At 38.9% G+C, this 14,655-nt stretch overlaps 1 protein-coding gene across 2 annotated transcripts in view; it reads right to left on the bottom strand.

Annotated features, from left to right (window-relative positions):
- Window positions 1-1,925: 1,925 nt before the first annotated feature.
- LOC130293572 (G protein-activated inward rectifier potassium channel 2-like) overlaps window positions 1,926-14,655 on the bottom strand; it is a 69,515-nt gene continuing 56,785 nt past the window's right edge. For both annotated transcript variants that reach the window (XM_056542410.1, XM_056542411.1), the window contains exons 2-3: window positions 7,345-8,301; window positions 1,926-2,488 (exon numbers count right to left, since the gene is read on the bottom strand). In XM_056542410.1, the coding sequence (XP_056398385.1) occupies window positions 2,163-2,488; window positions 7,345-8,281 (1,263 nt within the window). In that variant the 5' untranslated portion in view covers window positions 8,282-8,301 and the 3' untranslated portion in view covers window positions 1,926-2,162. The remainder of the gene's footprint in view (window positions 2,489-7,344; window positions 8,302-14,655) is intronic.

Genomic DNA, 14,655 nt, shown 5'->3' with positions numbered 1-14,655 from the left:
ACGTGACGCCACGACCCCCGTGTTCCGAACACTGGGGCAGTGGAGTACCCCTTTAAAGATATCAGTTTGAAGAATATGGATCTGAGGGGACACTTGAAGCACCCGGGCCCCCCACCTACCATATGTCATTTACAATACTGGTACCTTTTTTATATTGCCGAGGGGTCTTTGGGGCCCCCCACCAGACACCAGGGCCCGGGAACAAATGCCGCCGTTGCACCCTATATGGCTACATGTATAACACTCACAATGGGCCCAATTTATTGATCTGTCCAAGACAAACACTGGAGTGATTTGCCCATAGCAACCAATGAGGTGTGATTGGTTGCTATGGGAAAGTCTTTCCAGTCTTTGTCTCGAACAGATCGATAAATCTGGCGCGATGTAACGCTGATTGATATACGAGTTCTGGCTCGTGTCCGAGACCTGAATGAGCGGTACTTAAAGGGGTACTCCGGTGACATTTAAAAAAAAAAAAAATTTAAATCAACTGATGCCAGAAAGTTAAACAGATTTGTAAATGACTTCTATTTAAAAAAAAATTCTTTATCCTTCCAGTACTTTTTAGCAGCTGTATGCTACTGAGGAAATTCTTTTCTTTTTGAATTTCTTTTTATGTCTTGTCCACAGTGCTCTCTGCTGACACCTGATGTCCGTATCAGGAACTGTCCAGAGCAGGAGAAAATCCCCCATAGCAAACATATGCTGCTCTGGACAGTTCCTGACACGGACATCAGGTGTCAGCAGAGAGCACTGTGGACAAGACAAAAAAGAAATTCAAAAATGTATACAGCTGCTAAGTACTGGAAGGATAAAGATTTTTTTTAATAGAAGTTATTAACAAATCTGTTTAACTTTCTGGCACCAGTTCATTAAAACATAAAAAAAAATTAAAAAAAATTACGTTTTCCACCCAAGTAACCCTTTAACCCTTTCCTGACCAATATGCCATAAAATAAGAAAAATAAAAACACAGACTGAACACGTATGTATCTGCTTATGTGGGTGACTTCCAATAAGCCCACTATTACAGTTGTCACTCTGCTTTCCTAAACCCCTGAACTGTAAATTCATCTGGCCTGGGGGAAGCATTCAAGGGGTTGTCTAGGATAACAAAACCATGGCTGCTTTCTTCCAGAAACAGTGCTACACCTGTCCACAGGTTATGTCTGGTACTGCAGCTTAGTCACCCTCTCTTTAATGGAACTGAACTGAAAGCGGTCATGTTTTTTGGAATCCTGGACAACCCCCTTTCACTCCTTGCCTTCCAAAAAGAGGTTCTATCTGTTTCTGGGAAAGCTGGGTGCTAAACAATATGGCTGCCATTACAATCACCCCTGGGAGTTCCCCAAAAGCTTTCTTTTTTTTGTCATGATAAATCTGATTTATAAAATTAAAATGGGGGGATTGGGGTTCCTGCCATACCCAGCCAGTACACCCAGCCAGTTCTGCTTTTCAGAAGTATAGGGAAGCTAAGTGAGTGCTGTAATAGTGACCGTATTGGATGTACACCCAGCTTTCCCAGATTCAGATATGACAAGTGCTCTTCTATCAATCGATATATAGACGCCATGCAGCTTTCCTTGGCTGCTGAATGACAAGAAGTCTATAGAATGAGGCAGAGTGGGGGAAAAAAAATGGATCCACAATCAGTCATAGTGCTGTTCGTTATCCTTGGAAAGCTGGGTGATCTGTGCAGTAGACCCTATCATGGCTTCATCATGATGGACAGAAAAGTACGACTTAAATAGTTTTTTTTTCTGCACTCTTCATTGTCTGATATAATCTTAATTCAATGTTTTCCAACCAGGGTGCCTCCAGCTGTTGCAAAACTACAACTCCCAGCATGCCCGGACAGCCGAAGGCTGTCCGGGCATGCTGGGAGTTGTAGTTTTGCAACAGCAGGAGGCACCCTGGTTGGGAAACACTGTCTTAAGCTATTGTATATCTGGGCTTGAGGGGTTCATTCCTTAATATGTCACCAGATCCTAGAGCCCTTAAGTGTTCCGCCCAACAAGATGGCCGCTTCGCGCAGAACACGTGCAGCCTCCCGGTATTATTTGGCGTGCGCAGCAGGTCGTCATAGCTCCTAAATTCTCATAAACGATCGTCCTGCCTGTTGATGGCGAAAAAAATTCCACAGATTTATTTCCCCCCCGTATTTACGGACAAGCGTCCATCTTTATTTTACTAACGTCCCCGTTGGAGATGGCCGGGGCGCTCTCGACCTCTGACCCTTCCTGCAGGTCGCTCTCTGTGGTCTGGTTGCCTTTGCTATTGATGGAGGTGAGCTGCAGCATCTCGCCCTTCTCGCTCAGCTCCGCCAGCTCTTTGGCGCTGCAGGTCGGGGTCGGCGTTTCGTCCGTGTTGTGGAAAGTGTCGTAGTCAACTTCATAGAAGCCTTCTTCCAGCGTGAGGACCGGCATGAAGCGGTGACCCCAGAGGATCTCCCTCTCCACGTAGGAGCTGCGAGCCTGACATGTCATACCTGCGACAGCAAGGAGACAAAAAAAAAAAGAACATTATGAAAAAATTAGCGGCCACATGCGATCTGATAAAGATGTCCTCCTATAGGTCACAGAAAGTCAGCTGACCCGGGACTGACCACTTCCTCCGACACATTTATCACTTTTTTTGTACGTCAGGCCGGTAATCACATGACCCAGTTATAGTAATGAACCGTATGGATGTAGCTGTGCTGGGACAAAACAGATGGCGCTGCAGGACTGGTAATGGCGAAGGTACTTGATTTGTGTAGATCAGTATTTCCCAACCTGGGGGCCTCCAGCTGTTGGAAAACTACAACTCCAAGTATGCCCGGACAGCTAAGGGCACAGACTAGAAAAGTGCTTCCTAACCTGGGTGCCTCCAGCTGTTGCTCCTAGCATGCCTGAACAGCTAAAGGCACAGACTAGAGCAGCGTTTCCTAACCTGGGTGCCTCCAGCTGTTGAACAACTACAACTCCCATTATGCCTGGACAGCTAATGGCACAGACTAGAGCAGCGTTTTCTATCCTGGGTGCCTCCAGCTGTTGCAAAACTACAACTCCCAGCATGCCCAGACAGCCAAAGGCACAGACTAGAAAAGCGCTTCCTAACCTGGGTGCCTCCAGCTGTTGAACAACTACAACTCCCATTATGCCTGGACAGCTAATGGCACAGACTAGAGCAGCGTTTTCTATCCTGGGTGCCTCCAGCTGTTGCAAAACTACAACTCCCAGCATTACCGGACAGCTAAGGGCACAGACTAGAAAAGCGCTTCCTAACCTGGGTGCCTCCAGCTGTTGCAAAACTACAACTCCCAGCATGCCCGGACAGCCAAAGGCACAGACTAGAAAAGCGCTTCCTAACGTGGGTGCCTCCAGCTGTTTCAAAACTACAGCTCCTAGCATGCCTGAACAGCTAAAGGCACAGACAAGAGCAGCGTTTCCTAACCTGGGTTCCTCCAGCTGTTGCAAAACTACAACTCCCAGCATGCCCGGACAGCTAAAGACACAGACTAGAGCAGCGCTTCCTAACCTGGGTGCCTCCAGCTGTTGCAAAACTACAACTCCCAGCATGCCTGGACAGCTAAAGGCACAGATTAGAGCAGTGTTTTCCAACCAGGGTGCCTCCAGCATGTCTGGACAGCCAAAGGCTGTCCGGGCATGCTGGGGGTTGTAGTTTTGCAACAGTTGGAGGCGCCCTGGTTGGGAAACACCGGTATAGGTACAGGAATGTGCTTCTTTGAGAGCAAAATTATAGTAACATGCAGTTTTCACTTTGAACACCAGATGTCAGTGTTACACAAGGAATCTAGTTTTTACTTGTACTTTCTAGAGACAACACCAGGTGTCACTCTTCTCTTACTGTACAAACCATTTGAGGTATTAGACTATATGTATTGCTGGTAAAGATAGAGTTTAAAGAGGATCCTATTGGTAGTTTAACCCCTTATGGCTGTGTTTCCCAACCAGGGTGCCTCTAGCTGTTGCAAAACTACAATTCCCAACATGCCCAGACAGCTGAAGGCACAGACTAAAGCAGCATTCCCCAACCTGGGTGCCTCCACCTGTTGCAAAACTACAACTCCCAGCATGCCTGAGAACTAAAGGTACAGACTAGAGCAGCGTTCTCCAACCTGGGTGCCTCCAGCTGTTGCAAAAGTACAACTCCCACCATGCCCGGACAGCTAAAGGCACAGACTAGAACAAGTGTTTCCCAATCAGGGTGCCTCCAGCTGTTGTAAAACTACAACTCCCAGCATGCCCAGACAGCTAAAGGCACAGACTAGAGCAGTGTTTCCTAACCCGGGTGCCTCCAGCTGTTGCAAAATTACAACTCCCACCATGCCCGGACAGCCAACGGCACAGATTAGAACAAGTGTTTCCAAATCAGGCTGCCTCCAGCTGTTGTAAAACTACAACTCCCAGCATGCCCGGACAGCTAAAGGCACAAACTAGAGCAGCGTTTCCCAACCTGGGTGCCTCCAGCTGTTGCAAAACTACAACACTCAGCAGTCCCGGACAGCCGTTTGCTGTCCAGGCCTGCTGGGAGTTGTAGTTTTGCAACAGCTGGAGTCGCCCTGGTTGGAAACACAATGTTATATCAATCTAATAGCAGCCGGATGTGAAGCTCAGATATGACGTAAGATCAATAAAAAAGCAATGAACACATAGTGGATTATTAGGGGAAATTACAATGTAATGACTGCTCAGTGATCAGAGATCAGCAGCAATAACCATATCCCTGATGTTCTGGTGAAGCGGCGCTGACCTCACTGGATGCAATAAGTGCAGGAGGAAATGAAACGAGGTTCAGAAGAAGCTTCTTAAGAGCCCTCAGTGAAGGAACACAAGAGTGATGGGGATGGAGAAGACCGCGTCACCGGGGACCACTTATCCCTGCGCACCACAACATACCAAATCACTGAGTGCGGGATGAAATATACATAGAAACAGTATTATAGTAGTTCTATTCTTGTATATAGTACCAGTATTATAGTAGTTATATTCTTGTATATAGGAGCAGTATTATAGTAGTTATATTCTTGTATATAGGAGCAGTATTATAGTAGTTATATTCTTGTATATAGGAGCAGTATTATAGTAGTTCTATTCTTGTATATAGGAGCAGTATTATAGTAGTTATATTCTTGTATATAGGAGCAGTATTATAGTAGTTATATTCTTGTATATAGGAGCAGTATTATAGTAGTTATATTCTTGTATATAGGAGCAGTATTATAGTAGTTCTATTCTTGTATATAGGAGCAGTATTATAGTAGTTATATTCTTGTATATAGGAGCAGTATTATAGTAGTTCTATTCTTGTATATAGGAGCAGTATTATAGTAGTTATATTCTTGTATATAGGAGCAGTATTGTAGTAGTTATATTCATGTATATAGGAGCTGTATTATAGTAGTTATATTCTTGTATATAGGATACAGTATTATAGTAGTTATATTCTTGTATATAGGAGCAGTATTATAGGAGTTATATTCTTGTATATAGGAGCACTATTATAGTAGTTATATTCTTGTATATAGGAGCAGTATTATAGTAGTTATATTCTTGTATATAGGGGCAGTATTATAGTAGTTATATTCTTGTATATAGGAGCAGTATTATAGTAGGTATATTCTTGTATATAGGAGCAGTATTATAGTAGTTATATTCTTGTATATAGGAGCAGTATTATAGTAGTTATATTCTTGTATATAGGAGCAGTATTATAGTAGTTATAGTCTTGTATATAGGAGCAGTATTATAGTAGTTATATTCTTGTATATAGGAGCAGTATATAGTAGTTATATTCTTGTATATAGGAGCAGTATTATAGTAGTTATATTCTTGTATATAGGAGCAGTATTATAGTAGTTATATTCTAGTATATAGGAGCAGTATTATAGTAGTTATATTCTAGTATATAGGAGCAGTATTATAGTAGTTCTATTCTTGTATATAGGAGACAGTATTATAGTAGTTCTATTCTTGTATATAGGAGCAGTATTATAGTAGTTATATTCTTGTATATAGGAGCAGTATTATAGTAGATATATTCTTGTATATAGGAGCAGTATTATAGTAGTTATATTCTTGTATATAGGAGCAGTATTATAGTAGATATATTCTTGTATATAGGAGCAGTATTATAGTAGTTATATTCTTGTATATAGGAGCAGTATTATAGTAGTTATATTCTCGTATATAGGAGCAGTATTATAGTAGTTATATTCTTGTATATAGGAGCAGTATTATAGTAGTTATATTCTTGTATATAGGAGGCAGTATTATAGTAGTTATATTCTTGTATATAGGAGGCAGTATTATAGTAGTTATATTCTTGTATATAGGAGGCAGTATTATAGTAGTTATATTCTTGTATATAGGAGCAGTATTATAGTAGTTATATTCTTGTATATTGGAGCAGTATTATAGTAGTTATATTCTTGTATATAGGAGCAGTATTATAGCAGTTATATTCTTGTATATAGGGGCAGTATTATAGTAGTTATATTCTTGTATATAGGAGCAGTATTATAGTAGTTATATTCTTGTATATAGGAGCAGTATTATAGTAGATATATTCTTGTATATAGGAGGAGTATTATAGTAGTTATATTCTTGTATATAGGAGCAGTATGATAATAGTTATATTCTTGTATATAGGAGCAGTATTATAGTAGTTATATTCTTGTATATAGGAGACAGTATTATAGTAGTTATATTCTTGTATATAGGGGGCAGTATTATAGTAGTTATATTCTTGTATATAGAAACAGTATTATAGTAGTTATATTCTTGTATATAGGAGCAGTATTATAGTAGTTATATTGTTGTATATAGGGGGCAGTATTATAGTAGTTATATTCTTGTATATAGAAACAGTATTATAGTAGTTATATTCTTGTATATAGGAGCAGTATTATAGTAGTTATATTCTTGTATATAGGAAGCAGTATTATAGTAGTTATATTCTTGTATATAGGAGGCAGTATTATAGTAGTTATATTCTTGTATATAGGAGGCAGTATTATAGTAGTTATATTCTTGTATATAGGAGCAGTATTATAGTAGATATATTCTTGTATATAGGAGCAGTATTATAGTAGTTATATTCTTGTATATAGAAGGCAGTATTATAGTAGTTATATTCTTGTATATAGGGGCAGTAATATAGTAGTTATATTCTTGTATATAGGAGCAGTATTATAGTAGTTATATTCTTGTATATAGGAGCAGTATTATAGTAGTTATATTCTTGTATATAGGGGGCAGTATTATAGTGTAGAATATGTATTAAAGGAAACATCTGATCTCACTAGGTCATCATACATTGGTTGGATACTGAAGATCTTACCTGTAGCTTCCACCATCCCTTCCAGGATGACTACAATCTCGAACTCTTCCTTCCCCAGCTGCTCTTTGGAAATCTCATAGAACGGACTGTGTTCATTAAATTCGTGACAGATAATAAGAGGAGAAACCAGGAAGAGGCGGTCGTCTCCGGTGTCGAGACCCACATTAAGGTCCGTCTGGTTGAGGGGTATAAACTCTCCCTCCTTGGTCTGTTTGGACTTGATCAGCTTGGCTCTGATGGACGCCTCCACAATGTGTGAGTTCCTCAGGTCTCCCACCCGAAACATCAAACATAGCTTCCCGTCCCTCACAGAGATGACCGCCATATTGGAGAACATGAGGGTCTCTGCTCGCTTCTTTGGCTGGGAGATCTTTACAAACATGCAGCCCACCATGAAGGCATTGACTATGGAGCCAAGGATGGCTTGGACCAGCAGAAGAATGATTCCCTCGGGGCACTTATCGGTGATGACCCTGTATCCATAACCTATGGTGGTTTCTGTCTCTATGGAGAAAAGGAAGGCGGATACAAAACCGTTCAACTTGTCAACACACGGCGTCCATGATGCATCCTCAATGTGGTCGAGGTCTCCACGGATGTAGGCAATGAGCCACCAGATGAATCCGAAGAAAATCCACGTGATGGTGTAAACCATGGTGAAGACTAGAAGATTAAATCTCCACTTGAGGTCCACCAAGGTGGTGAATATGTCTGTCAGATAGCGGTAGGTCTCCCGGACATTTCCATGGTGAACGTTACATTTGCCGTCTTTCTCTACGTACCTCTGCCTCCGCCTCTTCTCTGGTTCTGCCATCACCATGGTACGGTTGGTTTGCACCGGGGGAGGGTTCTGTACTTGTTTGGGCAACTTAATGCCCCGACTTTCAATGTCCTGGTCCATGAATTTGCACGAGTTCATCTTGCCTGCCGGACCCATTGAGCTTGATTACATTTAACCTATAGAAGACACAAGCATCTTATGGTTACGTCAACATTAGGACACAGGCTTCCATGACAATCAAAAAAACATTGGCCAGTAATTGAATTATACAACAACCTTCACTGCGGATGCAAACGTCTTTTGAACGTGAGGTGGAAGGTAATTCTGAAGATCGACCATTGCAGATAGGACAGTCCTGGTCTTATATACAATGGCCAATCTTCTGAATGACCTCATGTTATCAGGGAAGGTGATCAATATGGAAATAACATATCATGAAGGACAACCTCTAGGGTTCAATGAACATATCATGAAGGACAAACCTCTAGAGTTCAATGAACATATCATGAAGGACTACATCTAGGGTTCAATGAACATATGAAGGACAACCTCTAGGGTTTAAAGAACATATCATGAAGGACAATCTATAGGGTTCAATGAACATATCATGAAGGACAACATCTAGGGTTCAATGACCATATGAAGGACAACCTCTAGGGTTTATTGAACATATCTTGAAGGACAACCTATAGGGTTCAATGAACATATCATGAAGGACAACATCTAGGGTTCAATGAACATATGAAGGACAACCTCTAGGGTTTAATGAACATATCATGAAGGACAACCTATAAGGTTCAATGAACATATCATGAAGGACAACCTCTAGGGTCCAATGAATATATAATGAAGGACAACATCTAGGGTTCAATGAACATATGAAGGACAACCTCTAGGGTTCAATGAACATATCATGAAGGACTACATCTAGGGTTCAATGAACATATGAAGGACAACCTCTAGGGTTTAAAGAACATATCATGAAGGACAATCTATGGGGTTCAATGAACATATGAAGGACAACATCTAGGGTTCAATGACCATATGAAGGACAACCTCTAGGGTTTATTGAACATATCATGAAGGACAACCTCTAGGGTTTAAAGAACATATCATGAAGGACAATCTATGGGGTTCAATGAACATATCATGAAGGACAACATCTAGGGTTCAATGACCATATGAAGGACAACCTCTAGGGTTTATTGACCATATCATGAAGGACAACCTCTAGGGTTCAATGAACATATCATGAAGGACAACCTCTTGGGTTCATTGAACATATCATGGAGGACAACCTCTAGCGTTCATTGAAGAAGGTGCTATGCCTTTTCCATGTTGTTTGGTTTAATGTTTGGTCCAATAAACCTGAAGGCCAAGGTGTACACACCACCAAGGTAGACCATGAAGATACTATTGAGACTTTTGAGAAAGAGAGGTCCCAATCCTGAATGAGAAAAACATGTGAAGGACTCTTTTTTACAAATAATTTTTTTTGTTAGTAAACAAGATGGCGGCTACATTGACCCTTATACTCTGAACCTGACCCATCTTGATCTTTGTGATGGGCCCCACTATCTCCTGAGTAGGCCTATTGAAAGGCCCAATGGGTCTCCATTCTTTTCGGCCCAGGGGTATCATCTAGTACTGGTGAGGGGCATTTGTTGACAACCATAATGGGGCGATGGTAGGATGATCTCTTGTAACTTATAATATCATCTTCCATAATCCCCCATACAGTGAAATCACGTGTTAAATTCTCTGCAGTCCTCACTGTCTTAAGATTCTGAGGACTTCCTAATCCTATACAGCTCTTAAATATCACCAAACAACATTGCCTTACAGTGACCACATAACAGCACCATATAGGATCCAACTAGTGCCACCATGCAGAACCCAAGTAATACCGCAATATAGTGCCCAAATAACAACACTTGGTTCTATAATACCACTAAACAACATTGCCATATAGTGGCCACATAACAGCACCAGACAGGATCCAACTAGTGCTACCATACTGATTCCAAGTTATACCGCAATATAGTGCCCAAATAATAACACTGTACAGTTCTTTAATAATTCCACTAAACAACATTGCCATATAGTGGCCACATAACAGCACCATATAGGGTCCAACTAGTGCTACCATACTGATTCCAAGTTATACCGCAATATAGTGCCCAAATAATAACACTGTACAGTTCTTCAATAATACCACCAAACAACATTGTCATATAGTGACCAAATAACAGCACCATATAGGATCCACAATGTACCACCTTAAATAGAACAAGTAATACCGCAATATGGTGCCCCCAAAAAATACATCTCTTATTACAACCGAACAACATTGTAGTGACCACATAACAGCACCATATAGGATCTAGAATGTAATACCATACAGAGAACAAGTAGTACCGCAATATAGTGTCCAAATAAAAACAATATACAGCTCTTACATAATACTAATACCGCAATAGAGTGTCCAAATAACAAATATATACAGATACATGGCCATATAGTGACCACGTAACAGCAATATATAGTATCCAGAATGTACTACCATACAGAGAACAAGTAATTCCGCAATATAGTGACCAAATGAAAATAATATACGGCTCTTACATAATACTAGAAAACAACATTGCCGTGTAGTGATCACATAACAACACCATATAGGAATGTACTACCGTACAGAGAACAAGTAATACCGAAATATGGTGCCCAAATAACAACACTATACAGTTCTTAATACAACCAAACAACACTGCATGAGATGGCCACATAACAATTGCATACAGGATCCAGATGGTACCACCATACAAGGCTCAAGTAAAGCAGTGATTCCCAAACAGCGTGCCTCCAGCTGTTGCAAAACTACAACTCCCAGCATGCCCGGACAGCCAGAGGCTGTCCGGGCATGCTGGGAGTTGTAGTTTTGCAACAGCTGGAAGCACACTGGTTGGGAAACACTGCCCTAATGGAAACACATTGTTCTACATCATTGACCACTAGGGGCACTGTTGTACAGGACTCAATGTGTAACATTATTATTGAAATAATAAGGAATATTTTTATTTATATATACATATACATATTATTATTATTATTATTTATTTTCTCCAGAATTAATTTTACTGCAACTTTACTCCAAAATACAAAGCCAATAAACCAAATTTTTAAGCAATTTATACTGTCCCTTTAAATAAGACGTTCTATGGGTAGCCGAAATTTACGAAGCCTAATAGATGTGATCTTTTCGCTCCCAGGTGATCAGTCGTATATCATATTAAAGGTGTTTTCACACGTACAGTATATCCTGCGCATATTCGATTAATTAATCTTACAAGGTGGAAGAATCCGGCGCCGCCTGCGCATTTAATTATTGTAAATTATGAACTAATGTAAAAAATTCTACGCGATGTCCGTCCAGCTATACGTGAGCGCCCGCACCCCCCAATGGGTATTTAGGAAGAGGTAATCATCTTTATTAGATTTTCATGCATCGTGGACCTGAATACAAAGAGCGGGAGCGCAAATTATCGGGATGACTGGGTCCAGATGCCGGGGAAGAGGTCGGCGAGGTACGAACGTCACGTGGGGGATTTATGGCGTAAACGGGGGATTGTGCAACCTACACAGTCCAGATGATTCCAGATATAATACATTGTATATAGTGATATGGACCATGCTGGTATAACCTGGTATATACTGTATATAATATATATGTACAGCTGGTATAAGTTATATATCTCCTGTATATAGTGATATGGACCATGCTGGTATAACCTGGTATATACTGTATATAATTATATATGTACAGCTGGTATAAGTTATATATCTCCTATATATAGTGATATGGACCATGCTGGTATAACCTGGTATATACTGTATATAATATATATATGTACAGCTGGTATAAGTTATATATCTCCTGTATATATAGTGATATGGACCATGCTGGTATAACCTGGGTATATACTGTATATAATATATATGTACAGCTGGTATAAGTTATATATCTCCTGTATATAGTGATATGGACCATGCTGGTATAACCTGGTATATACTGTATATAATTATATATGTACAGCTGGTATAAGTTATATATCTCCTGTATATATAGTGATATGGACCATGCTGGTATAACCTGAGTATATACTGTATATAATATATATGTACAGCTGGTATAAGTTATATATCTCCTGTATATAGTGATATGGACCATGCTGGTATAACCTGGTATATACTGTATATAATTATATATGTACAGCTGGTATAAGTTATATATCTCCTGTATATAGTGATATGGACCATGCTGGTATAACCTGGTATATACTGTATATAATTATATATGTACAGCTGGTATAAGTTATATATCTCCTGTATATAGTGATATGGACCATGCTGGTATAACCTGGTATATACTGTATATAATTATATATGTACAGCTGGTATAAGTTATATATCTCCTGTATATATAGTGATATGGACCATGCTGGTATAACCTGAGTATATACTGTATATAATATATATGTACAGCTGGTATAAGTTATATATCTCCTGTATATAGTAATATGGACCATGCTGGTATAACCTGGTATATACTGTATATAATATATATGTACAGCTGGTATAAGTTATATATCTCCTGTATATAGTGATATGAACCATGCTGGTATAACCTGGTATATACTGTATATAATATATATGTACAGCTGGTATAAGTTATATATCTCCTGTATATAGTAATATGGACCATGCTGGTATAACCTGGTATATACTGTATATAATATATATGTACAGCTGGTATAAGTTATATATCTCCTGTATATAGTGATATGGACCATGCTGGTATAACCTGGGTATATACTGTATATAATATATATGTACAGCTGGTATAAGTTATATATCTCCTGTATATAGTGATATGAACCATGCTGGTATAACCTGTGTATATACTGTATATAATATATATGTACAGCTGGTATAAGTTATATATCTCCTGTATATAGTGATATGGACCATGCTGGTATAACCTGGGTATATACTGTATATAATATATATGTACAGCTGGTATAAGTTATATATCTCCTGTATATAGTGATATGGACCATGCTGGTATAACCTGGGTATATACTGTATATAATTATATATGTACAGCTGGTATAAGTTATATATCTCCTGTATATAGTGATATGGACCATGCTGGTATAACCTGGGTATATACTGTATATAATTATATATGTACAGCTGGTATAAGTTATATATCTCCTGTATATAGTGATATGGACCATGCTGGTATAACCTTGTATATACTGTATATAATATATATGTACAGCTGGTATAAGTTATATATCTCCTGTATATAGTGATATGGACCATGCTGGTATAACCTGGGTATATACTGTATATAATTATATATGTACAGCTGGTATAAGTTATATATCTCCTGTATATAGTGATATGGACCATGCTGGTATAACCTTGTATATACTGTATATAATATATATGTACAGCTGGTATAAGTTATATATCTCCTGTATATAGTGATATGGACCATGCTGGTATAACCTGGGTATATACTGTATATAATATATATGTACAGCTGGTATAAGTTATATATCTCCTGTATATAGTGATATGGACCATGCTGCTATAGCCTGGTATATACTGTATATAATATATATGCACAGCTGGTATAAGTTATATATCTCCTGTATATAGTGATATGGACCATGCTGCTATAGCCTGGTATATACTGTATATAATATATATGCACAGCTGGTATAAGTTATATATCTCCTGTATATAGTGATATGGACCATGCTGGTATAACCTGGGTATATACTGTATATAATTATATATGTACAGCTGGTATAAGTTATATGTCTCCTGTATATAGTGATATGGGCCATGCTGGTATAACCTGGTATATACTGTATATAATTATATATGTACAGCTGGTATAAGTTATATATCTCCTGTATATAGTGATATGGGCCATGCTGGTATAACCTGGGTATATACTGTATATAATATATATGTACAGCTGGTATAAGTTATATATCTCCTGTATATAGTGATATTGACCATGCTGGTATAACCTGGGTATATACTGTATATAATATATATGTACAGCTGGTATAAGTTATATATCTCCTGTATATAGTGATATGGACCATGCTGCTATAGCCTGGTATATACTGTATATAATTATATATGTACAGCTGGTATAAGTTATATATCTCCTGTATATAGTGATATGGGCCATGCTGGTATAACCTGGGTATATACTGTATATAATTATATATGTACAGCTGGTATAAGTTATATATCTCCTGTATATAGTGATATGGACCATGCTGGTATAACCTGGTATATACTGTATATAATTATATATGTACAGCTGGTATAAGTTATATCTCCTGTATATAGTGATATGGACCATGCTGGTATAACCTGGTATATACTGTATATAATTATATATGTACAGCTGGTATAAGTTATATATCTCCTGTATATAGTGA

Source organism: Hyla sarda, chromosome 10 (genome assembly GCF_029499605.1).
Source record: "Hyla sarda isolate aHylSar1 chromosome 10, aHylSar1.hap1, whole genome shotgun sequence".
Classification (NCBI taxonomy): Eukaryota; Metazoa; Chordata; class Amphibia; order Anura; family Hylidae; genus Hyla; species Hyla sarda.
This window is presented reverse-complemented; position numbering and strand designations above follow the sequence as displayed.